At 40.5% G+C, this 25501-nt stretch overlaps 1 protein-coding gene across 1 annotated transcript; it reads left to right on the top strand.

The window, feature by feature from the left end:
• The first annotated feature begins 1518 nt into the window (after positions 1 to 1518).
• cnpy3 (canopy FGF signaling regulator 3) lies at positions 1519 to 25438 on the top strand. The gene is made up of 6 exons (XM_060832061.1): positions 1519 to 1765; positions 9754 to 9877; positions 13287 to 13383; positions 16651 to 16773; positions 22239 to 22356; positions 22884 to 25438. The coding sequence occupies exons 1-6, from the start codon at positions 1663 to 1665 to the stop codon at positions 23138 to 23140; spliced, it is 822 nt and encodes a 273-aa protein (XP_060688044.1). The 5' UTR covers positions 1519 to 1662; the 3' UTR covers positions 23141 to 25438.
• Positions 25439 to 25501: the final 63 nt, after the last annotated feature.

Genomic DNA, 25501 nt, shown 5'->3' with positions numbered 1-25501 from the left:
TCTTAGACCAGCATATATCTCCATCCTCAATTGTCCTCAAGAAAATGGTGGCAAGACATGTTAATGTTATGTCTTGCTATACCATTTCAGGGAATAGTTTAGAAAGCATAGTTAACGTTTCGTAATCACAAACAAAAACAAAAATTGCTGGGGAAACTCAACAGGTATGGCAGCATCTGTTAGGTGAAAGTGGAGTTGAACTTTCAAGTCCAGTCTGTCTGTCCAGCAGCTTCTGTTTTTGTTTCAGAGTTCCAGCATTCTTAGTTCTTTTGTTTGATTTTAAAGTTGCCCACATTGTTTTGGGCCCAGAGTCACATATACTTTAGACTGAGTAATGATATCACGCTTCTCCAGGGACATGAATGAACCACAAAGATTTCTACAAAAATCCAGTTGTTTCAGTATTACGAATGACCAGCTTTCAGTTCCAAATTAATTTAATTGAATTTAAATTATCCAAGCTGCCAGTGGGGGATCTGGAACACATGTCTGCAGACTGTTAGTCCAGGCCTCTGGATTACTGGCCTGCATTCCCTTAATATTCTGCTAACAGACCACAAATTCTGAAAGTGATCTGTGTGTGTGTTGGGGTGGAGGTGGGGGAAGGAATGAACAAAGAATTGTGAATGCTGGAAATCCAAAACAAAAACAGCAATTAGATTCCCTACAGCATGGAAACAGCCCTTCGGCCTAGCCAGTCCACACCGATCCTCTGAAGAGTAACCCACCCAGACCCATTTCCCTCTGACTAATACATCTAACACTATGGGCAATTTAGCACAGCCAATTCACCTGACCTGCACATCTTTGGATTGTGTGAAGTAACTGGAGCACCCAGAGGAAACTCACGCAGACACAGGGAGAACTTGCAAACTCCACACAGACAGTTGCCCGAGGCTGGAATCGAACCCAGATCCCTGGTGCTGTGAGGCAACAGTGCTAACCACTGAGCCACAATGTCGCCCCAATTGTTGGAAAAACTCAGCAAGTCTGGCAGCATCCGTGGAGAGAAAGCAGAATTAACATTTCGGGTCAAGTGACCCTTCTTCAAAACTGAGTTATTATAGCATGGGATCCTATATGTATATCTATCATTTTTTATAACTCTGATCAAGAGTCATCGAGTCTCGAAACGTTAACTTGGTCTCTCTTCACGGATGCTCTCTGTTTGTTGTTTTCAATACAGCTTCCAGCACTTTCAGTAATTTGCTCCTCTATCATAATCTAGCCAGGCTGCCAGGGCTAAAACGCAAGAGCCCATTATTGCACGCTGTCGAAACGTAGGAGGAAAGAAGTGAGATATGGGTGTGTGAAATAAACAAGGACGTGTAGCTTTACGAGGAGGACTGATGGGCTTTTCTCGTTGACCACCAGTGCCATGTTCCATCTTTCCAATTACTCTCCACCCCCACCAGACAAACAGCTGAGCGCTGCGCGTGCTCTGTTAGCGTGGCCGTGATTGGTCGGAATGGACACGGCGGACGCGGGGATTGGTTGGAGCGAGGAGGAAATGGATACAACGTGAACACGTAACCGGCTGTGTCAATTTCTCGGTGAAGTCAGCCCTGGGCTTTATGGATAAGGCAATTGAACAGAATCACTGACCAGCTTTTTAATTTTCACTTTTCTATTCTGTTTTGTTATATTAATGATCACAACAATATGCTGACGGTGACCCGGCTGATATCAGTCCTCTTGCTGTTCTCTGGGCCAGTCTGGGGTGACGATGATTCCGATTGGGTTAAACTCCCCAATACATGTGAAGGTTTGTGTCCCACTTCTTACTACACTTGTTACACATGCACTGACAAACGTTCCGTGCTTTAAGTCTTTTTTTTGTTTAAAAATCAGTATTCACCCTCCGAACAGTATAAAAAGTGATAATCGGGAATTATTACCATTCATTATAGCAAAAAATGTTTATAGTGTATTTCATAATTTCTTTAACAAATTACCTGCCGAGAACATTTTGGCACTGTTCGAAATCAGGGCTACTTCCCCTTATGGGTCTTTGATACTTATTAAAGTGAACTGCACCCTGATTTGGCTACTATGCCCAATGTTGAAAACAGCAGTACAATATAATTTCTCGGTGTGCTTCTAGTGGTTATAGGCTTTCATGCAAAATGTTCAGATTCCAGTTTGATTTTATTGGGTACGCAGAGTTAAAAGTGGAATTGATGGAAAAGGGGAAGAGGAACTACTTTTTAAAAGAGTACTTTTAAGTTTGCTGTTATGCTGCATGCACTGCTGCCAATCCAACCTTATAATGTTTCTCATTAGGAACTTTCAACAAAAGGAATAATGTCTAAACGTTCAGTTGGTAAGAATATAAGAATTAGGAGCAGGATTGACCAATCACCCTATCAAGCCTGCTCCATTTTCAAGAAAATTGTCACTTGATTGTGGTCTTAACTCCCTTTTCTGCCTATAATCTGCATCAGCCCTGTAAACTTTGACTCCTTTGTATATTAAAAATCTGTCTAACCTCAAGTACATTCAATAATCCAGGTCCACTTTTCACCTGCTAAAGAGATTCCCTAATTCTAGATTCCTAGTGTGAGGAAACATCCTCTCAGCTGCCATCCTGTGAAGACCATCTCAGAATCATGCTCTCAATCCTTTTGTGTGTGGGAAGTTTCTTCCTAATTACTCTCTCCAGAGCCCTCTGCAGAGACATGAAAGGCCGTTCTGTCTAGTAGTCCATTCTAGGGTTATGTGTCACTTGAGCTTCTCTTTTTTTTTCATCTTATCGTAGCCCTCTATTCCCTTCTCCCTAAAGGTAATCTGGAGGAGAGCGTGGACTATTGCCAGATTTGAATTGGATGCTGAAGAAGCAGCATCACATTTCTGCTGTGATGTAGACAGAAAGCTAAAATGATTTAAACATGAATTGTGATTTCACTTCCTCCCATTTCCCTTTGTGCAGTTTCAATGTAACTGTATGCTGAAAGTGAACACCAGCTTTCATTTCAGACTGCTGTTCATGTTTTGCAGGAAAATAGGATATATGTGTGCTGCTGCTCCCAACTGATGTTCATACTGGATGCTCCAGCTTCAGTACCTCAGTCTGTGCTGCAAGTGGGAATTCCAGGTGTCATTGTCAGTGAGGAATTCCCTCTTAAATTGGAAAGCCTCATCCTAAAATGAATCAGAATTGTCAATTGGGAGGTGCAGGAGAAAGATGGAGAATTGATTTTTAATTCCTACTGGGGGAGTGGGATGCCTCCATAAATCTTGGGGATGAGACTTAAGGAAAACGTGCTTCTATGAAAAGGATGGAGTGGGTGACAACCTCAGCTTTTAGGGAAGTGTTAGATTGATTATTGAATCAGGAAAACATTTGGATTTATCCAATCAAGCATTCCTGGAAACATTCATGAATTTCCAGGGATTCCACAAAATTAAACTATTATGTACTGGGTGGGGTTGCAGAATTGTGCATTGTGGCAATGTTAAGAACACTTTATAGAACGCCTTGAAGTAACTGGCCAAGGATTTTCAGCAGCATCTCAAAACTATGATCTCTTCAATATAACAGGGTAAAGGCACCATCACCCCCAGGTTCTCTTCCAAGTCACAAACATTATGCTGACCTGGATGTCTGCTGCTGTCCCTTCGTTAGTGTTGGGTCAACATGCTGGAAATGGCTAGCAAACAGCATGATGGGAGCATCTTTCCCACACAGACTGTAATAGTTCAACAAGGTGTCTCAACATCAACTTCTTAAGGGCAACTCGGGATGAGCAATAAATATTTGTCCTGACATCCTGAAATTGCATTTTTGGAATAAAAGTGTGAATTTTCTTTCATTTATTTATCTTGGTTCGTAGTGCATTGGAAGATTCAATACAAGCAGCTTGTAATTCTGTGCAAATCAGCTGACTTGCTGAAACCAGAAAGGTTCTGAAATTGGAATTTATATTAATGTGGAAATAATCAATTTTCAACATTAATACGAGAGTCCACCAATCTTTATTTTACATCAAACCTTCCTTGGCCACTCTCCTTTCTCTGTGCTGCTGCCCGACCCAACCCTCTGACATTTTGTACATTCCCTCTTTCCCATTGCTCTGCACATTTTTCCACTCACTCAAATACTTTCTTGATCTTGATGTACATTTCTGACTTACCCATCTGTGCCATGTCCTGTGAACATGTATGTGCTACATTTGACATTTGTAGTTGATAACAAAGGATTTCAAAAGGTTTGTTTTTGTGTGGGGGAGGGAGTGGGTGGTGTATGGGGAGGTGAGTTCTGTACCCCAGCTGGACATACCTTGTTAAAGAGTCAGTTTATATCATAATTTTACTGTCAAATCTTTTTGGCCAAGGCATATGTATGTATTTCATAATGATACGCTATTAGGTTGATTTAGTCACATCAAATAAGCATGTTTTGTGGTCTGTAATAGGCTCACTGAGTGTGCAGTCCTCTGTGTCACTTGTTGCTGTTTGACCTCCTACTCATACTTTTGGCTATTATCTTTCAAGTTGTAAAATAGTATGTCGCTAAGCAATTATAATCGAATCATTGTCATACAGCACAGAAATAGGTCTAACTTGTCCATGCCAGCCAGATTTCCTCAACTGAACTAGTCCCATTTGCCTGCTTTTGTCCCATATCCCTCTAAACCCTTCCTATTCATGTACCTGTCCAAATGTCTTTTAGAGGTTGTAATACTATTCACCTCTACCACTTCCTCTAGCAGTTCGTTCCATATATGCACCACCTTCTATGTGGAAAAAGTTACCCTCCAGTACCTTTTAAATCTTCCTCCTCTCATCTTAACTGCACATCCACTCATTTTGGACTCCCCTACCCTGAGGAAATGACCTTGGTTATTCACCTTATCTATACCTCTCATGATTTTATAAATCTCTTTACGGTCACCCCTTAGCCTCGTATGGGAAGAAGAAGTACCAGCCTATCCAGCCCCTCTTTATAACTCAAACCCAAAGTCTCAGTAACATGCTTATAAATTGTTTCTGTAGGTTAATAACAACATCTAAAGTTCCTTTTGTTTTCTGCTTGTTTCAAACTGAATCCAAATTCAATTCTTCCTGTTTTGGGACAAAAATTGAAGAAAGGAACAGCATTGTTATTTCTTGCGTTTCATTCAGTTTCAGGAAAAAGTCACAACCAATTGTAATCATTAACTGATAAGCAATGCAATGATAAAACATACAACAATACAGCACAGAACAGGCCCTTAGGCCTTCAATGTTGCACCACCCTGTGAACTAATCTAAGCTCATTCCCCTACACTATCCCATCATCATCATCCATGTGCTTACCCAAGGATTGTTTAAATCTCCCTAATGTGGCTGAGTTAACTACATTAACAGGTAGGGCATTCCATGCCCTTACCACTCTGAGTAAAGAACCTGCCTCTGACATCTGTCTTAAATCTATCACCCCTCAATTTTAAATTATGCCCCCAGTACAAGTTGACATCATCGTCCTCAGAAAAAGACTTTCACTGTCTATCCTATATAACCCTCTGATCATCTTGTATGTCTCTATCAAATCCCCTCCTAACCTTCTTCTTTCCAATGAGAACAGACCCAAGTCTCTGTCTTTCCTCACAAGAGCTTCCCTCCAGACCAGGGAACATCCTGGTAAACCTCCTCTGCCTTTTCCAATGCTTCCACATCCTTCCTGTAATGGGGCGACCAGAACTGTACACAATATTCCAAGTGCGACCGCACTAGCATTTTGTATAGTTGCAGCATGACATTGCAGCTCCGGAACTCAATCTCTCTACCAATGAAACCTAACACACCGTATGCCCTCTTAACAGCACTATCAACCTGGGTGGCAACTTTCAGGGATCTATGTACATGAACTCCAAGATCCCTCTGCACAGCCACACTACCAGGAAACTTTCCATTGACCCACTACTCTGCCTTCCTGTTATTCTTGCCAAAATGAATCGCCTCACATTTAGATGTATTGAACTCCATTTGCCACCTCTCAGCCCAATTCTGCAGTTTATCAAAGTCCCCCTGCAACTTGCAACATTCTTCCACACTGTCCACTACTCCACCGACTTTAATGTCATCTACAAACTTATTAATCCGTCCACCTATGCATCTAAGTCATTTATAAAAATGACAAACAGAAGGTGGTTGGGAGTTTATTTCAAATTAACAAAAGTGTCGGCATTACTTGAAAAACACAGTTAATCGAAACATATTCACACTTCTTCTCTCCCACAGCATTTAATGTTGTTTTCCTATTTAGACATGAAGATATAGGAATGTAAGTAGGTCATTCAGCCCTTCATGTCTGCTTCACCATTCAATGAGATCATGGTTTATCTGATAATCTTCAACTCCACTTTCCTGCGTTATCTCCAAAATCTTTGACTTCTGTAATGATTGAAAATCTGTCTGTGTCAGTGTTGAATATACTTAATGAGTCAGGTCCTGTGCTACAAAGAGTTCCATAGATTCACTAGCAAGACTCACCTCTGTCTTAAGTGGGTGACACCTTACTCTGAGTTTATGCTGTTTGGTCCCAGATTATCCCACAAGAGGAAACAAACGACTCTGTCAAGCCTCCAAAGAATCTTATTCATTTCAGTAATGTCAATTTTCATTCTTTAAAACTTGCATGATTGCAAACCCAACATACTTGGTCTTTCTTCTTAAGAAAATCCCTCTATACCTAGAATCAGTCAAGCGAGCCTTCACTGGATTGTCTTCAAAGCCAGTATATCTTCCCTTAGAAAATAGAGCTAACACTGTTGCCAGTATTCTAGCTGTGGTCTGACTAGTGCTTTGTACTGTTTTAGCAAGAGCTCTTTCTTTTTACACTCCATTCCCTTTGAAGTAGAGGCCATCAATCAACTGCCTTCTCTATTAGTTACTGTAGTTGATACTCGATTTTTGTGATTCATAAACAAGAGCTCCCAAATCCCTCTGTTCTATACCTTTCTGTAGACTTTCCCCATTTAAATAATATTCACCCCTTCTAATTTCCCCGCCAAACTGCATAACTTCATATTTCCCCACACATTTTTATCCACTCACTTAACCTGTCCACATATGTTTTTGGACTCATTGTGTTGTCCTTAGTACTTGCATTTGCACCTATTTTTGAATGGCCTACAAGCTTGGGTATAGTACATTCACATCCAAGTTGTTAATGTATATTAAGAAATAATTTCAGAGCCAGCACTAATCTCTTTGATACTTGTGAATTGTTCTGTTGAGTGCAATATGAAAAGCTTCAACAAAATGTTTTTTTTCCCAGCAATACTCAAGTTCTCTACTACCAAATGACTATTTAAAATTGTTGGTCTTTCTAAGGTGACTGTCATGGTGCATAGAAATATTAAACTGATAGCATAGTGCTGTTTTAAGTTTTGAATTAAGGTTGCTTTGAAAAGGTTTTGATTTGCACATGTATCAGAGAATACTTGGGGTACTTGATAAAAGCCAATGTGGCAAAAAAAAACCCATAGCATTGTTCTGGCACACAGGAAGGCCATTTGGCTGATTGTGCCTGCACTGCTTCTATTACCTAGTGGTGATCCCATACCCCTGCACACCATTTCCATCCAAATAATCATCCACTGCCCTCTTCAGTACCTCAGTTGAACCTTCTTCCACCACATTTCCAGGCAGCGTATTCCATACTGTAGCTACTGACTGTATGAAAACAGTTTTTTTTGTCACATCACCCTTGTTTTGTTTGCACATTACTTTTAAGTCTATGCGCTCTCTCATGTTTTTTTCTTTTATGAGCAGGAACAGCTTCTCCATAACTACTGTATCCATCTGGTCATGATTTTGAAAACCTTTATCAAATCTCGTGTCAGCCACCTTCTTTCCAATGGGAACAATCATACCTCTTTCAATCCATCTTCGTAATTGAATAACAACATTAAAATCACTCATTTGAGCACAATACTGTGATCACTACACTATTAGAAAACAAGATCATTGTCAATGTTTCGTTCTTAAGCCATTTGAAAGAGAAAGATAAGTCAGTGTTTCATGTGAGACGCCTCATGCTGGAGAAGATTATCTAAGAGTACAATGGGATCTTGATCAACTGGGCCACTGGGCCGACGATTGGCCAATGAAGTTCAATTCCAAAGAATGCAAGATGTTGCATTTTGGTAAGACAGACCTGGGCAGAACTTACACAGTTAGTGGCAGGGACCTTGGGAGTATTGTTGAACAGAGAGATCTAGGGGTGCAGGTACATTGTTCCTTAAAAGTGGCATCACAGGTAGACAGGATGGTGAGGAGATGTTTGGCATGTTTGTTGGCCCTGAAGAAGGGTTATACACGAAACATTGACTTCTCCATCTCTTGATGCTGCCTGGCTTGCCCTGGTCCTCCTGTTTGTGTTCATTGGTCAGAGCTTTGAATACAGCAGATGGGATGTCATGATACAGTTGCACAAGACAATGATAAGGCCACAATTGGAGTACTGCACACAATTCTAGTTGCTCTCCTATAGGAAGGATATTATTAAACTAGATAGTGCGTCACAAAGATTTACAAGGATCTTACCGAGACTGGAAAGTTTGTGTTATAAGGAGAGGCTGGATAGCTTGAGACTTATTTTCCTGGGGCGTAGGAGGTTGGGGGGTGACTTTGTAGAGGCTTATACCATCATGAGGGGGCATAGATAAGGTGAATAACCAAGGTTTTTTTCCTGAGGGCTAAAACTAGAGGGCATAAGTTTAAGGTGAGAGAGTAAGATTTAAAAGGACCTGCAGGGCAACTTTTTCACACACAGTCGTGCCTATGTGGAATGAACTGCTAAAGGAAGTGGTAAAGGTAAATACACTTACAACATTTAAATATATTAGGACAGGTTAATGGGTAGGAAGGTTTTAGAGGGATATGGCCCAATTGGAGGCAAGTAGAACTAGTTCAGATTCGGGAAACGTGGAAGGCATGGACTAGTTTTGCCAAAGGGCCTGTTTCCATGCTGTACCTTTTTGACTCTAGAAATGGCCAATCTATGTAATCGAGATGGCCAAAAGGATTTAAAAACCAAATTGAATAGTGTTATAACTCTCTTATCAACAGTTTACTTACATTCTCATTAAATGTCTATTTACAAAATATTTAGGAGATTTTCACGCTTGAATCAATGGTGAAATATTTAAAGCACTTTTATTTTCTTATGTCAGAATTCAGCATTGATGTATTCCTTTCACTGCAATATATCTTTGGGTCAGTTACATGGCTTTTGGATCCACAATAAATTGAATAATGTTGTTCACCCTTTCACCTGACCATGTTGGTCACCTGGGTTGTTTGCTATGGTTCCAGGAGATGATTGTTAATACTGATCTAAGTCCTGAAGATATTGCTGCAAACAGGACAGAATAGCAAGACAATAGAGTTTTGCAGGAGTTCCTTACTTGGAATTTCCTCGACATGCAATTCCTCTCTATGACTTGGTGCACTGGCTTTCAAAGGAGGCTGCAGCCTATTTTATTTGTATCAGGTGCAGTAATCTAGCTGTTTCCAGGACTCTGTGGTTGGTTTCAAAACCAAACACAGCTTTTGAGGCACCATCCTTGAGATATGTAACAGCACACCCCAGATTCGAGCTTTCTCTTCATGATTAATGTTGGTAAGCATGGATCATGCAATCTGGCTATGTGATCAATCCAGCTCAGCTCAAAGAATGTAACATACAGTGTTCCTTCTCTAACGTAATAACAGAGTCTGCATTTTTGATTATTCTTTCTTTTGATTTTTTTTACACTCTTTTAGTGTGCAAATACCTTGCTGTGGAATTGAAATTGGCTTTTGAAGAAACAGGAAAAACCAATGAGGTGATTGATACCAAATACGGCTTTCTGGAAGGAAAGAGTTCGAAAATAAAATACAGGCACTCGTAAGCAATTTCCTGCAAGTTCACTTTTTTTTTAGGGATACTGGTGTTTGTACTTCATCAGAATAAGAGGGATTTAGTTTTCTTTCTGGACCTGCTTAAAAACACAATTGGATAATCTGCTGCTAGGCTTCATCCGAAGACATTTCGAATTTGTTGTTAAGTAAATACAGTCACATCCATTCATATCATGGCGAAGGTTGGTTGATGTAGAAGACAGATTACTGTTCTTTGTTTTTGGCTGAATTCAAGCTCCAGTCTGAGAAGGAGAGAATTTTAGAAAATCTCCTTTATCTGCTGGCTGAAATTTCCTTTAAATTAATTTACATAGAACATTACAGCGCAGTACAGGCCCTTTGGCCTTCAATGTTGCGCTGCCCTGTCTTACTAATCTGAAGCCCATCCATCTACACTATTCCATTTACATCCATATGCCAGTCCAATGAAGACTTAAATTTGGCACAACTTCAACTATATCTTTAATTGACAGAAGCTCATTGCATCAAATTACCTTTCAATTTTCAATTGTGCTCAGAAAACTGTAGAAATGATCAGTATTTGGGAAGTGGGATTGTTATTTTGGAAAACCAGGGATGAGATTCTGAAATGGGAGTTTGAACATGTTGCAGAAAAGTAGAATTTACTTTGGTCTGTATTTGGTTCTGTTGGATCTGACCTGGTTAGAACCTGATGTAGGTATTCATACTGGGTGTAAGAAAATTGTCAAGCACTGATTCATAATCTTTACTTTGAGAAACAGAAAATTCACCTTCTCCCTGGTAAGAAAGTAAAAGCTAGCTGACTGTTTGTTTTTAAAAGGGCAATGTTTCAATTAATGATGGGGAAATTATGGGGGAAGATTCTTCAGGGCAAGATTTTCTCTCACTCGGAGAACATTGCACTTTATTGTGGATAGTCGGCACAGCTTTAGATTAGATTACCCACGGTGTGGGAACAGGCCCTTCGGCCCAACCAGTCCACACCGACCCTCCGGAGAGTAACCCACCCAGACCCCTTTCCTTCTGACTAATGCACCTAACACTATATGGACAATTTAGAATGGCCAATTCACCTGATCTACACTTCTTTGGACTGTGGGAGGAAACAGGAGCACCCGGAGGAAACCCACACAGACACTGGGAGAATGTGCAAACTCCACATTGACATCACCCGAGGCTGGAATCAAACCTGGGACCCTGGTGCTGTGAGGCACCAGTGCTAACCACTGAGCCACTGCACCACCCGCTTTGTACAAGGAGGCCTTGTCTCACAAATTTGATTGAGTGTTTTAAGGAATGAATATAATTGATGGGGGTAGAGCTGTAGATGTTATCTACATGGGCTTCACTAAAACGTTTGACAAGGTGCCTCATGGTAGGCTGGTAAAGGAGATTAACTCAGATGGGATCCATGGTGAGTTGGCAAGTTGGAAACAAAATTGGCTTGGTCATAGAAGACCGAGGGGTGGAAGGGTATTTTTCTGACTGGAGATCTGTGACCAGTGGTGTCTGATAGGGATCAGTGCTGAGACCTGTTTTGTTTGTAGTATAAATAAATTATTTAGATGAAAATGTGGGTGATCTGATTTGTAAGTTTGCAGACAACACATTATGGATAGTGAAGAAGATTGTCAAAGGATACAGCAGGTTATAGATCAGTTGGAAAATTGGACGGAGAAATGGATTTCAATCTGGATGAGTGTGAGTTGATGCATTCTGGGAGGTCAACTGCAAGAGGAAGGTATACCGTAAATGCAGGACCTTTAGGAGCACTGACATAGGGAGGAATCTTGAGGTGCAACTCCATAGCTCCCTGCAAGTAGCAACAGAAGTGGATAAGGTGGTAAAGAAGGTACATGGCATGTTTGCTTTCATTGTTTAGGGCACTAAATGTCAAAGTTCGTAAATATGTTGCAGCTGTATAAAACTTTAGTTCGGTCAAATTTAGTGTAAGGATGCGGAGGCTTTGGAAAGGGTGCAAAAGAAGTTTACCGGGATGTTGCCTGGATCAGAGTGTATTAGCTATGAGCAGAGGTTGGACAAACCTGGATTGTTTTTGCTAAAGTGTCAGAGACTGAGGCGTGACCTGATAGCAATATGAACGTTTATGAGAAGCTTGGATAGTGAATTGTTGATGAATTTCTTGGGTGGAAATGTCACATAATAGGCAGCAAAAGTTTACAGTGGGAGGGGAAGAGTTTAAAGGAGATATGTGAGGCAAGTTTTTCACCCAGAGGGTGGTGGCAGCAGATACTTTATCAATGTTCAAGAGGCATTTAGAGAGAGACAGGTGAACAGGCAGAGAATAGAAGGATATGGATCATATAAAGACAAATGAGATTTAGAATAGCAACATGGTCAGCACTGACAGGGTCGGCTGATCCTGTGGTGTACTGTTTTGTGCTATGTGGACTGGTGGAGAGTTTTGGATAATTTCCCCAATAGTTTTCTTGTGTTATTTTCTAAACTGAAGTTTCTAAAACTAATCTTTCTTCATAGGGAGCAAATTATGCATCACGGGCCTCTCACAGTGGTTGAATTAATACAGCGTAGGTTTAACAGGTTAACCTTGACTCCAGTAAATTGCTGACAGGAGAAAATATGGGAAACCTACCATTATGTACGATGGGGAAATAACATGACACTAGCAACTGAGAGGAAACTAAAGTGATTTGAGAGATCACAAGGATTTGATTATGTGGAACAATTATGTGAATTGGCATGTTCTCACTGGAAAAAGAGAGGTAATGATAACTTTGTTTAGGATTCTACAGAATTAGATAATTTTGTCCAGAACTAGCAAACATAGATTATATTTGTAGGGTTTATATTATAAATGAAAGAAGAAAGCTAATGTAAAAGTAGTGGGGAAGAATGGGAGGAATAAAGAGATGAGGATTTGAGTGCACCTTTGGAGAAAATACTTCTGGTCTGTTTTTGAGGGGAAGGGAAGAAGAGAGTTACTGAGAAATGTTTAAACAATGGAACTGCGGTGCATGAATACACAACCTTTTATTGGTGGACATTGGAAGACCAAGAATACCTTGATATCAACAGAATAAGGTATATGAGTATGTAATACTAAAGGAGATATTTGTGATGGGTGGAGTGAGACTAAGGGGCAATTTGAAAGTGAAGGTGAAAACTTTAAAAACATGAGGAGATGTAGTTGTTATAATTCTATAAGTCAGGTGACGAAGGATAAAACTAGAGCTAATTTTTATACACTTTTAGAAGCATTTATTTACAGAAGTGCACCTTTACAAACCAGCATCTCCAATTCATCATCTACAGTTTGTTTATATTTAGGATAGCAAAAGGCTAGGTTCGTTACATTGGAGTCAGAAAGTAAAGTACTCTAATATAACAAAAAGATTTCTTGTTAACTATGTATGCATTTTATTTTCTCAAAGTGACATCCGGTTGATTGAAGTAACTGAAAACATTTGTAATCGATTGCTGGAATATAATTTACATAAGGAGCGAAGTGGGAGTAATCGCTTTGCCAAGGTAAGTGCTACTGAGTCTGTCCTTCGATGAAGGGACGTTTTATGCCAGATTTTGCTTGGTGCCATTCTGGACCTTGTGTTTGATATATAGTGGCATTCATGTTGAAGGATGTTTGCTTGTGACAAAGTGACGCAAAATGTACTCAGTCACAGCTCATCATTGACTTTGTGTTTTGTTCTTGGAATTTATACGACGTGGCTGGAAGAATATTTATTGCCATCTCTAGTTGCCTTGAGAAGCTGGTGGCGCTACCTTCTAAAGGAACAAGTGCAGTTTTGGTGCTGATGTTCCTCCTGTGGTGTTGGGCAGAGAATGTCAGTAATTTGATGTAGAGCTTATTGTGCTCTGAGCCACCTGTTGGGAATGCAGCAGTTCACTGTTTTGACCCACTTAGGGGTCTGCAGCACCCTGTCTTGCAAGTCACTACCACCTCCAGGTTTCCCTCAGTCCAGGGTACAGTTGGGGCACTGAGGTGATTGCAGGGCCTATGCATCCCTATGCCAACCACAACCCCCCCCAGTCCCCGCCCCGCCCCCCCCATCTCCCACTCTCTGGCTGACGGCGTGTTGATCTCTGTTATTCTCGGTAACTTTTCCTCCCCTCTCATAGGGGTAGCAGCCTTGGGTGTGGGAGTTCCTATAATGGCCTGTGAAGGTCCTGGAGGATGTATGAGGGAATGGTGACAGATGGCACCTGCAGCACAGTCAGAGAGGACGACTGCTTCAGTGTCAGTCTGCCTGGTGAAGGGTTAGTGGGGGCTCTGTGTAGTAGACACTGTAGGTCTGGGCATTGGGAGCAGCATCAAATTAGAATAGCACCAATCGGGATGGCTAGATATGTGGTAAACAACATTCAAAGGAATCTTGGACCGGATCTTCAACAGGATTTCAGGCCCCAATAACTTAGTGACATTAAATTGAAACATTGTTAAATGGGACAGCAATAAGCACAGACTCCCTATAGTCTGTAGATAAGGATAGCTCACAAATAATTCTCAATCAAAAGGCTCTTGTCTTAGATAACAAGATATAGTTTATTAATCTCAAAATATATACAGGTCACATTAACAATGTTCTATTCCTAACAAGGTGTTGGTAAGACACATGACTCTGTAACAAGATTGGGATAGACTCCAGTTGCTGCCTGCCTGAGCTCTCATATTGCCAAACTGCCCAATGCTCCACCCAATTGCTGGGTTACACATGAAACAGCAGAGGTTATACTTAGCTCAGATTAACCCTTTCCGATCCATTACTGTGTCCATCAAACAATCAGTAAATACATACTTTTGGATTGTTTGGTTCATTCGCTAGGGTTGAAATCTGCTCAAGACCATGACAAGATGAATTATAGACTGGATTGTTAAAGTTCAATATTTTCTTGTCTGAAAACAATGAAAGAATTAAAGTGTCCAGATAGGAAGTGGTTGTGATATTACAGAACTATAGTTTTGTTCTGATTAATTAATCTATTTAAATAACATCAGTAAGTATGTATGGAACAAACTGCTAGAGGAGATGATGGAGGCATTTAAACATTTAAAAGACATCTGGATGGGTATATGAATAGAATATGGGCCAAATGCTGGCAAATGGGATGAGATTAATTTAGAATATCCAGTCAGTGTGGGTGAGTTGGACTGAAGGGTCTGTTTCTGTGCTGTACATCTCTTTGACTCTTTGAACTTGCCTAAAGATGCTTCACGTCAGATCTCATGATTGTATTACCAATGCACGCATGCACATTTTTAGAATACAGCAGTGCCAGGAAAGTTCATACTTTTTGATAAAGGCAGAAGTCGTTTCTGCCCATGCATGAATCTGGACATGCTCAGGAGGATGTTAGTAGGGGAGCAGATTGAGAACAAGATGTCTAACATCAACAGATTCTTCTCAATGACCTTATAGGAGTGGAACTGCAACCTTTTGCATTACACAAATTTAAAATCTGCTTTTCTGGGCTAGTGAGGATGTTTTGCAGTAATTATAAAATTAGTTGATTGCTATTTTATTCAACATGGTGTAACTTTTTTTCAAAGGATTTTGCAGTGAGACTAATGGAAGTTATTGCCAGTTCAGTGATTTCTCATTAATTGCCATCTCTGGACTTAACAGTGCATCATCTTAATGATAAAATTACTGCCAATGACTTTTGAATTTTTGGGTTATTCTGTTTGGATGTGGATTTCTCAGATTGTTGTATAGGCCCTTGAGTAATGATGGTGATTACTCAATCATTACCATGCAAAGTTCAGGCCATTAAAGATCTCCTTGTCTTTACATTCTTTTAAGGCTGAAAAACCAGACAGTTGCATCACTTAACAGATTTAGGGATCATTACTGGGTCAATGTCACAAAGTGATCCATTACTGCCAGTGAGATAAATCATAACATTCAGACTGGCTGCTCTGAAGATATGTGGAGCACCCAGTAATACAAGGTGCTTCACCTTAAAAATTTCCTTTAAGTACGGAAAAAGTGAGTCACATAAAAAGACCATAGACGACAAGAAACAAGAACAGGAGTACGCCGTCTGGCCCCTTGAGTCCTGCTATGCCACTGAGTAGGATCATGGCTGAACCCACACTCCTCGCATCCATTTTCCTGTCCTTTCCCCGTCATCCTTGATTCTCCTACTGATCAGGAATCTATCTCAGCCTTAAGTATACACAAGAACTCTGCCCACAGGTCTCTGTGGCAAAGAGTTCCAAAGACACTCAACTCTCTAAGAGAAGTATTAGACTGGTGCCCCTTTATTTTGAAACGATGGCCTCTGGTTGTGGATTCTCCAATGTGGGGAATTATTCTCTCTGCATTTACTCTGTCAAATCCCTTCAGAATCCTATATGTTTCAATGAGATCACCTCTTATTCTTCTAAACCTCAGTGAGTAGAGTCCCAACGTATTTAGTCATTGCTGATAAGACAGCAGGGACCATCCTAGTGAACCTTCCCTGAATTGCTTCCAATGAATTGTTGCAGTGCTCTAGATGTGGTCTCGCCAGCACCTTGTACAGTTGCAGTAAGATTTCCCTACTCTTATATTCCTACCTCTTGAAATAAGGGCCAACATTTCATTCGTCTTCCTGCTGACCAATTTTCTGATTTTGATTTGGGAGAGGTGGCCAGGAGATCAGAATAATGTGTGGTACTGTAAAGTAAGCAATAAGCTACAAACAATGATGGAATGTATCTTTTATAATAAAGAAAGAGGAGAAAGGCACTGAGTGCAGAGTTATTAAGCTTTATTTTCTTTCTTTCCACTTAAGGGAATGAGTGAGACATTCCAGACTCTCCATGGTCTTGTTCATAAAGGTGTAAAAGTTGTTATGGACATTCCCTATGAATTGTGGAATGAGACATCAGCTGAAGTTTCTGATATGAAGAAGCAGGTATGTGAAGACCACTTGATCTACAACTCGCAGATTGTGAGTGGAGGGGGTTGATGGTCAAGGAAAAATAATGATACCAAATACAATTATTTCCACTTCCCTTGATGTTTCATTGTGAAATGCACTGACTGCATCTTGGAGGAACTGTTGGGCGAAGTTCACAGCACAGAATCAGATAAGTAAATTGTTGTTTTAAGTCAATCCAATAGAAAGGCTGCAGTAGTGGGTACAGTGGATTCTTTCTTGATTATGTTTTTGGAGATAAGTCTCTTGACTAAATTTAAAATGTAAGCCATAGCTATTAATTTAACTTGGGGCAGTGTTTGTAGAAGAATAAGACGGTGTTATTTTCTGGGTCTGTAGATTGTGAAGGAGCAAAAATGGCCTTTGCAGTGATATGTACTTTTTGTCAGATGTGGGAGTTTAAAGAGAGTTTAAGGGTTACTGCAAATTATATCTGCCATAAATGCTGTTGGATGCGAATCTTATCAGATCGAGGGATTGGTTGGAGAGACAGTTAGAAGCAATTAGAAATTTGCAACAGCTACAGTATGTGATGAATGGCAAGTATAGAAAGGGGGGAAAGTCTCAGATACAGTTACGTAGATGGGTTAACTCCAAGAAGGGTAAGAGAGGCAGGCAGCTAGAGCAGGAGTCTTTTGTGGATAGACCCATTTCAAACAGGTATGCTGTTTTGGAAAATGTAGGGGGTGATGGATTCTCAGGGGAACATAGCACGAACAGCCAAGTTTCTGGTATTGAGACTGGCTCTAATGCAATGAGGGGTACGTCGGTTTCCAAGAGATCAATTGTGTTAGGGGATTCTGTAGTCCGACGTACAGGCAGACATTTCTGTGGCCAGCAGAGAAAAAGCAGAATAGTGTGTTGTTCCCAGGTGCCAGGATCAAGGATGTCTCAGAGAGGGTGCAGAATGTTCTCACGGGGGAGAGGGGCCAGCAGGAGGTCATTGTCCACATTGGAACCAACGACATTGAAAGGGAAAAGGTTGAGACTCTGAAGGGAGATTACAGAGAGTTAGATAGAATTTTAAAAAGGAGGTCCTCAAAGGTAGTAATATCTGGATTACTCCCAGTGCTACGAGCTAGTGAGGGCAGGAATAGGAGGATAGAGCAGATGAATGCATGGCTGAGGAGCTGGTGTATGGGAGAAGGATTCACATTTTTGGATCATTGGAATCTCTTTTGGGGAGGAGTGACCTGTACAAGGACGGTTTGCATCTAAATTGGAAGGGGACTAATATACTGGCAGGGAAATTTGCTAGAACTGCTTGGGAAGATTTAAGCTAGTAAGGTGGGGGGGGGTTTGGGACCCAGGGAATAGTGAGGAAAGAGATCGATCTGAGACTGGTACAGCTGAGAACAGAAGTGAATCAAACAGTCAGGGCAGGCAGGGACAAGGTAGGACTAATAAATTAAACTGCATTTATTTCAATGCAAGGGGCCTAACAGGGAAGGCAGATGAACTCAGGGCATGGTTAGGAACATGGAACTGGGATATCACAGCAATTACGAAACATGGCTCTGGGATGGGCAGGACTAGCAGCTGAATGTCCCAGGATACAAATGCTAAAGGTAGGATAGAAAGGGAGGCAAAAGAGGAGGAGGCATTTTTGATAAGGGATAGCATTACAGCTGTGCTAAGGGTGGATATTCCCGGAAATACATCCAGGAAGTTATTTGGGTGGAACTGAGAAATAAAAAGGGATGATCACCTTATTGGGATTGTATTATAGACCCCTTAATAGTCAGAGGGAATTTGAGAAACAAACTTGTAAGGAGATCTCCGCTATCTGTAAGAATAATAGGGTGGTTATGGTAGGGGATTTTAACTTTCCAAACATCAACTGGGACTGCCATAGTGTTAAAGGTTTAGGTGGAGAGGAATTTCTTAACTGTGTACAAGACAATTTTCTGATTCAGTATGTGAATGTACCTACTAGAGAAGGTGCAAAACTTGACCTACTCTTGGGAAATAAGGCAGGGCAGGTGACTGAGGTGTCAGTGGGGGAGCACTTTGGGGCCAGTGACCATAATTCTATTTGTTTTAAAATAGTGATGGAAAAGGATAGACCAGATCTAAAAGTTGAAAGGCCAATTTTGATGGTATTAGGTAAGAACTTTCAAAAACTGATTGGAGGCAGATGTTCGCAGGTAAAGGGACGGCTGGAAAATGGGAAGCCTTCAGAAATGAGATAACAAGAATCCAGAGAAAGTATATTCCTGTCAGGGTGAGAGGGAAGGCTGGTAACTATAGGGAATGCTGGATGACTAAAGAAATTGAGGAGAAAGTGAGGTCTGCAGATGCTGGAGATCAGAGCTGAAAATGTGTTGCTGGAAAAGCGCAGCAGGTCAGGCAGCACCCAAGGAACAGGAAATTTGGCGTTTTGGGCATAAGCCCAACTATGATGAAGGGCCTATGCCCGAAACGTCGAATTTCCTGTTCCTTGGATGCTGCCTGACCTGCTGCGCTTTTCTAGCACCACATTTTCAGCTAAAGAAATTGAGGGTTTGGTTAAGAAAAAGAAGGAAGCATATGTCAGGTATAGACAGGATAGATCGAGTGAATCCTTAGAGTATAAAGAAAGTAGGAGTATACTTAAGAGGGAAATCATGAGGGCAAAACGGGGACATGAGATAGCTGTGGCAAATAGAATTAAGGAGAATCCAAAAGGTTTTTACAAATATATTAAGGACAAAAGGGAACTAGGGAGAGAATAGGGCCCCTCAAAGATCAGCAAGGTGGCCTTTGTGTGAAGCCACAGAAAATGGGGGAGATACTAAATGAATATTTTACATCATTATTTACTGTGGAAAAGGATATGGAAGATATTGACTGTATGGAAATAGATGGTGTCATCTTGCAAAATGTCCAGATTACAGAGGAGGAAGTGCTGGATATCTTGAAACGGTTAAAGATGGATAAATCCCCAGGAACTGATCAGGTGTACCTGAGAACTCTGTGGGAAGCTAGAGAAGTGATTGCTGGGCCTCTTGCTGAGATATTTGTCTCCTCAATAGTCACAGGTGAGGTTCCGGAAGACTGGAGGTTGACAAACGTGGTGCCACTATTTAAGAAAGGTGGTAAGGGCAAGCAGGGAACTATAGACCGGTGAGCCTGACCTCAGTGGTGGGCAAGTTGTTGGAGGGAATCCTGAGGGAAAGGATGCACATATATTTGGAAGGGCAAAGACTGATTCAGGATAGTCAACATGGCTTTGTGCATGGGAAATCATGTCTCACAAACTTGATTGAGTTTTTTGATTGTTACTTTTTGAAGTAACAAAGAAGATTGATGAGGGCAGAGCAGTAGATGTGATCTATGTGGACTTCAGTAAGGCGTTCGACAAGGTTTCCCATGGGAGACTGATTAGCAAGGTTAGATTTCGTGGGATACAGGGAGAACTAGCCATTTGGATACAGAACTGGCTCAAAGATAGAAGACAGAGGGTGGTGGTGGAGGGTTGTTTTTCAGACTGGAGGCCTGTGACCAGTGGAGTGCCACAAAGATCGGTGCTGGGCCCTCTAATTTTTGTCATTTACATAAATGATTTGGATGCGAGCATAAGAGGTACAGTTAGTAAGTTTACAAATGACACTAAAATTGGAGGCGTAGTGGACAGCGAAGAGGGTTACCTCAGATTACAACAGGATCTGGGCCAATGGGCTGAGAAGAGGCAGATGGCGTTTAATTCAGATAAATGCGAGATGCTGCATTATGGGAAAGCAAATCTTAGCATGACTTACACACCTAATGGAGAAAGTGAGGACTGCAGATGCTGGAGATCAGAGCTGAAAATGTGATCCTGGAAAAGCGCAGCAGGTCAGGCAGCATCCAAGGAGAAGGAGAATTGACGTTTCGGGCATGAGCCCTTCTTCAGGAGGGAGTGTTGCTGAACAAAGAGACCTTGGCGTGTAGGTTCATAGCTCCTTGAAAGTGGAGTCGCAGGTAAATAGGATAGTGAAGAAGGCGTTTGGTATGCTTTCCTTTATTGGTCAGAGTATTGAGTACAGGAGTTGGGAGGTCATGTTGCGGCTGTACAGGACATTGGTTAGGCCACTGTTGGAATATTGCATGCAATTTTGGTCTCCTTCCTATCGGAAAGATGTTGTGAAACTTGAAAGGGTTCAGAAAAGATCTACAAGGATGTTGCCAGGGTTGGAGGATCTGAGCTACAGGGAGAGGCTGAACAGGCTAGGGCTGTTTTCCCTGGAGCGTCGGAGGCTGAGGGGTGACCTTATAGAGGTTTACAAAATTATGAGGGGCATGGATAGGATAACTAGGCAAAGTCTTTTCCCTGGGGTTGGGGAGTCCAGAACTAGAGGGCATAGGTTTAGGGTGAGAGGGGAAAGACATAAGAGACCTAAGGAACAACTTTTTCACACAGAGGGTGGGACGTGTATGCAATGAGCTGCCAGAGGATGTGGTGGAGGCTGGCACAACTGCAACATTTAAGAGGCATTTGGATGGGTATATGAATAGGAAGGGTTTGGAGGGATATGGGCCGGGTGCTGGCAGGTGGGACTAGATTGGGTTGGGATATCTGGTCGGCATGGACAGGTTGGACCGAAGTGTCTGTTTCCATGCTGTACATCTCTATGACTCTCAGACAAAAAAAAATTACCTTTGGCTCCAAATTTTGACTTGTGATTGGGAATTTTACTCACAAAATGAACACATTGTTTTCAAGATAGGTAGTGGTAATTTGTGTTCTGACACTGCTCAGTCCAAGGTTGTGAGATGTCATGAAAGCGAATCCAAACATTCCTAATACCTTTATTCAACTGACTTTGGGCTCCATCTGCCAGTATACTACATAGTGACTAAGATCTTTATGTAGCTGATCACGACGATATGGGTAAAATGTATATGAATCAAAGGTAACTGCTTCTCTGAATTCCAAAAATAAATAAAACCCATTTCATATTTGAAATGGCTAGTTTTTCAGTTTTTGAGAAATATTCATATAGTTTATACTGGCACATAGTTTTTGCTTTGGTTGTAGCAGGGAGGGTGTGGAATGGTTAATGAGGACCAGGCTGTGTACTATGAATGTCATTTGGAAAATACTGGAGGAAGTAAAAGGGTTGAGGATTCCAAGCAGGAGCTGGAGGAGCACTGAAAGGAGGTGGCAGAACATGCGGGACAGGACTGGTTTCTCACACTCCTTTTAGAAGTACTTTGCAGCTGTTAAGCTCTGTGCTACGCTACCAGTAAACCTAAAAAGTATCCTGACTGCGTTGTTTGTGAGATATTCTTCACAAAATGCCATTAACCAAAAAAAAATCCAAGAGATGATCAGGATACCAGTAGTATATCTTTTAAAGCTTTTTTTAGGATTAGTTAGCAATGTAGATAAATATACTTCCCTTTTTAAGCCTTGAAACTGTTGGTGCTTGTCTAACTTACAAGTATGTGTATGTGTGTCTCTCTCTTTTATAACCCAGTGTGATGTAATGGTGGAAAAGTATGAAGATGTCATTGAGGATTGGTACAAAAATCATCAGGAGGAAGACCTCACCATGTTCCTCTGTGAACGGCATGTTCTGAAGCCCCATGAGACAGGTATAAACCTTTCTAACTCTAGAAGTCCTGAAGACATGCACTGTGTTAAAACTACTTTAAATTTTTGCTGCAGATAGAGAACAACCATAGAAGTGGCCATAGTAACCTCATGAAAGAATAAAACACTGTTTCCCCATCTCTTTTGGAGTGCTTTGGCATCTTTTGACAGTTAAAGGTACAGTTGTATTTGGAGTAACCAATCTATCTGCCAGTTCTGTCGGTACATTAAGATGAAAGAGATACAAAATCTATGACCCCCCCCCCGGCCTGTATTTGCTGCTTTTGTCCATAGTCTCTAACATAAAAGGTGATGTTAAAGTGATGTATCTTTACCATTGGGAGTGGAGACAAATGATATGTTGCATTTGTTGGGGACACATAAACGAAACCATTGCATTTTCACAATGCAGCAATGCAATAATGCATTAATTATTCCTTGATGTGCTAAAGGAAGCAAAAATAGTTTGCCAAAGGTTTAAGCACAAAAGTGCATCAATAATTAAAGCACTTATTTGAATTTATTTCAGAGTGCTTGAAGGAGATTTGGAATGGCCAGAAAGGGGACCCTGCAGCGATTGATGAGGAGGAGAAGAAGAAGAAGAAGAAAAAAAAGAAAAAAAGCAAGAGCAAAGAGGATAAGGAAGGGGAAAATAAGAAAGAGAAAAAAGGAAAGAAGAAAAAGAAACAAGAGGACACTGACCAAGAAGGAGGAAAAGACATGTCATCTGATGATGAGCAGACCCAACAGAAATCACCTCCATCCCACAGACCTGATGAACTCTAAAGACTGAAGGACTAGGCCACAAAGTATTGATTCAGAACTGTGTATTAGGTCATTGCTGTTAAGTGGACAGTAACTTAAACCCAGTGGATCATTTTCAAGAATTTGAATTTAAATAGATTTAAATTAATCTGATACAATGGGGGAAAATGTCAGTTTTCTGACTGTTGGTCTGTCTATTTATACCTAATGATCCACTGCAACAACCTATTTTTTTACTGTCCTTTCCAAATTCCAGTGACAGTGATGTCAAATGATACATGGACTGTGTCTTCTGTTTGATTGCTTGAATTGAAGCAAGTTACTGTTGAGGTTTTTATGCTTGAATGCCACTAATCTGCCTTTTTAAGGATATTTTTAAATGTTCATTCAATACATAGATCCAAAGTTGTGGGAACAGGAAAATTAATCTGTATCATACATTTAGAAGTTTAGCCAATGAATAAATTTTGTCCAGTTTGCTTTGTAATTAGGGAATTGAGTCTCTAAATGCTAACAGAATATAAGGTGTTTTGAAGTGATAATAGTGTTTTGACATTGGATTGAGGTGTGCTTGAAAGCAAATCCAATGATTTCCAGATCATCAAAACACTGAAAGGGATCCAGAATGCAGAACATACTAATGCTGAAATATAAAATTGGTTTGTAACATTTCATGGTTACTAGTTTTCAGCTTCAGGAAAAGGAGAGGAATTTAGAAATGCATCTCATGTATAGATCTCAACTACCAGCTTAAAAATGTCCACTTATTTAGTTTCTATAAAGAAATGATTCTGTTGCATAGAATAACAGCTCCATTGTATACTCAAGACAGATTTGTGGATTTTCCATTTCTTTGGAAAGCCATATGGGATTGCAAAATTACCTCTAAAATGCATTTTTAAAAATTGTGGAAAATTCCATGTAATAAACACAGAACTTGACCTAGTCAGCTTAAATCAATGGCCCTCTTGCTCTAATTTGATGTATATTGCTAGTGTAAAATTTCAGTTCTGTACACCAGGTGACAAAAACATTTAATTCTTCCACATGCACTAAAGTGACTTATTGCTGAACATTGCAATGAAATAAATGCATGCATTCAGTAACAAATGGGTAACAAATGCTGGCCTTGCCAGGCAACTGATACTCCAGGGATCAAATGTTTAAAATTGTGTCAGCCAATTGGATTTAAATTGGCTGACTGTTTTCTTCCGGTTGGTGCAAAGTCACATGATAAAACTCAGCCGGAAAGGTGAAAAAATGTTCATTATTTTAAAGATGCAATTTCAATGCAGTAATCAGGTCTTGAGGTTTGCATGATCTACTCTCATTAGTGTGATTTTTGAATTTATCTAAATTGATAGAGACAAACCATATACACAAATGCTCATGATCCAAATTATTTTTCCCAAAGGACCCTGGATTTGCTGTACTTGGTCTTGCAACAGACACCATTATGTTGATATTAGGAGTTTTCTATTTAATTCACTTGTTGACTTCTGTAAATCAGTATCTAATGGTGCTGTTACTGGTCCTGACAATGGAAAACACTATTAATTTGGGGCACAATGATGTAGAAGTTCACAACATTTATGTTCACAAATATAGAGACATAAACCTCTGGGAGAAGTTAATTTTTATATATTTATTAAAACTACAATGATAGCCTTCCTTCTAACCATGGTTTGTTGCATGTGGCCTTTAGCTCGTTCTGATTGACTTACTGGGAGCCCAATTTCATAATATCAGAATAATTTAAAACTACTTAACGACTGGTTACTCCAACAATTTTGAAGTGTTTTTCTAGACTTCTTTGGAAATCATCCAACTTAACTGTTCATATTCAAATATCAGAAGTATTTGTCACTGGCAGCAGGTGTTGGTCAATATAGGTAGAGTGCTTCAGAATCCCAGAGCAGAGTATGTATGTACTCGCAACTATTCTATCATACCAGGCTCCTGCTGAAGATTGGTGGTTTGCACTCCCTTTTGTCCTCAAACATACAAGGAAAGTGTGTGTGTGTAGGGGTGGGGGAGGAGTTGTGAAGTGCCTAAGACTCCAGAGATCCAGATTGGTTGGTTGGAAAACCACCTAGGTGATCTCTGTTGGGGAAGAATGCTGCAGTGTTATGCAAAACCTGGAATGTAGTTGTTTTTAAATAAAATAAAGGTCAATAAAGAATTGAGGGAAAATGTAAAATGAAACTGTTTATCAGAACTCTTAGAAGCTGGCTGACTAGCTGTATTTTTGTTTTTGTTTGCAGTTTCTAAACCTCAACATTCAATAAATAGCTAAGTCATGTATTTGAGCTTCATTTACCACAAGTGTGTCCTAAATAATTTCTGGCTAGAATTTTCTTTGTCTGCCTTTTTATTAATTTA

The sequence above is a fragment of the Hemiscyllium ocellatum genome, chromosome 11 (genome assembly GCF_020745735.1).
Source record: "Hemiscyllium ocellatum isolate sHemOce1 chromosome 11, sHemOce1.pat.X.cur, whole genome shotgun sequence".
Classification (NCBI taxonomy): Eukaryota; Metazoa; Chordata; class Chondrichthyes; order Orectolobiformes; family Hemiscylliidae; genus Hemiscyllium; species Hemiscyllium ocellatum.
Note: the sequence above shows the minus strand (reverse complement) of the source record. Positions and strands in the feature narration are given on the sequence as shown.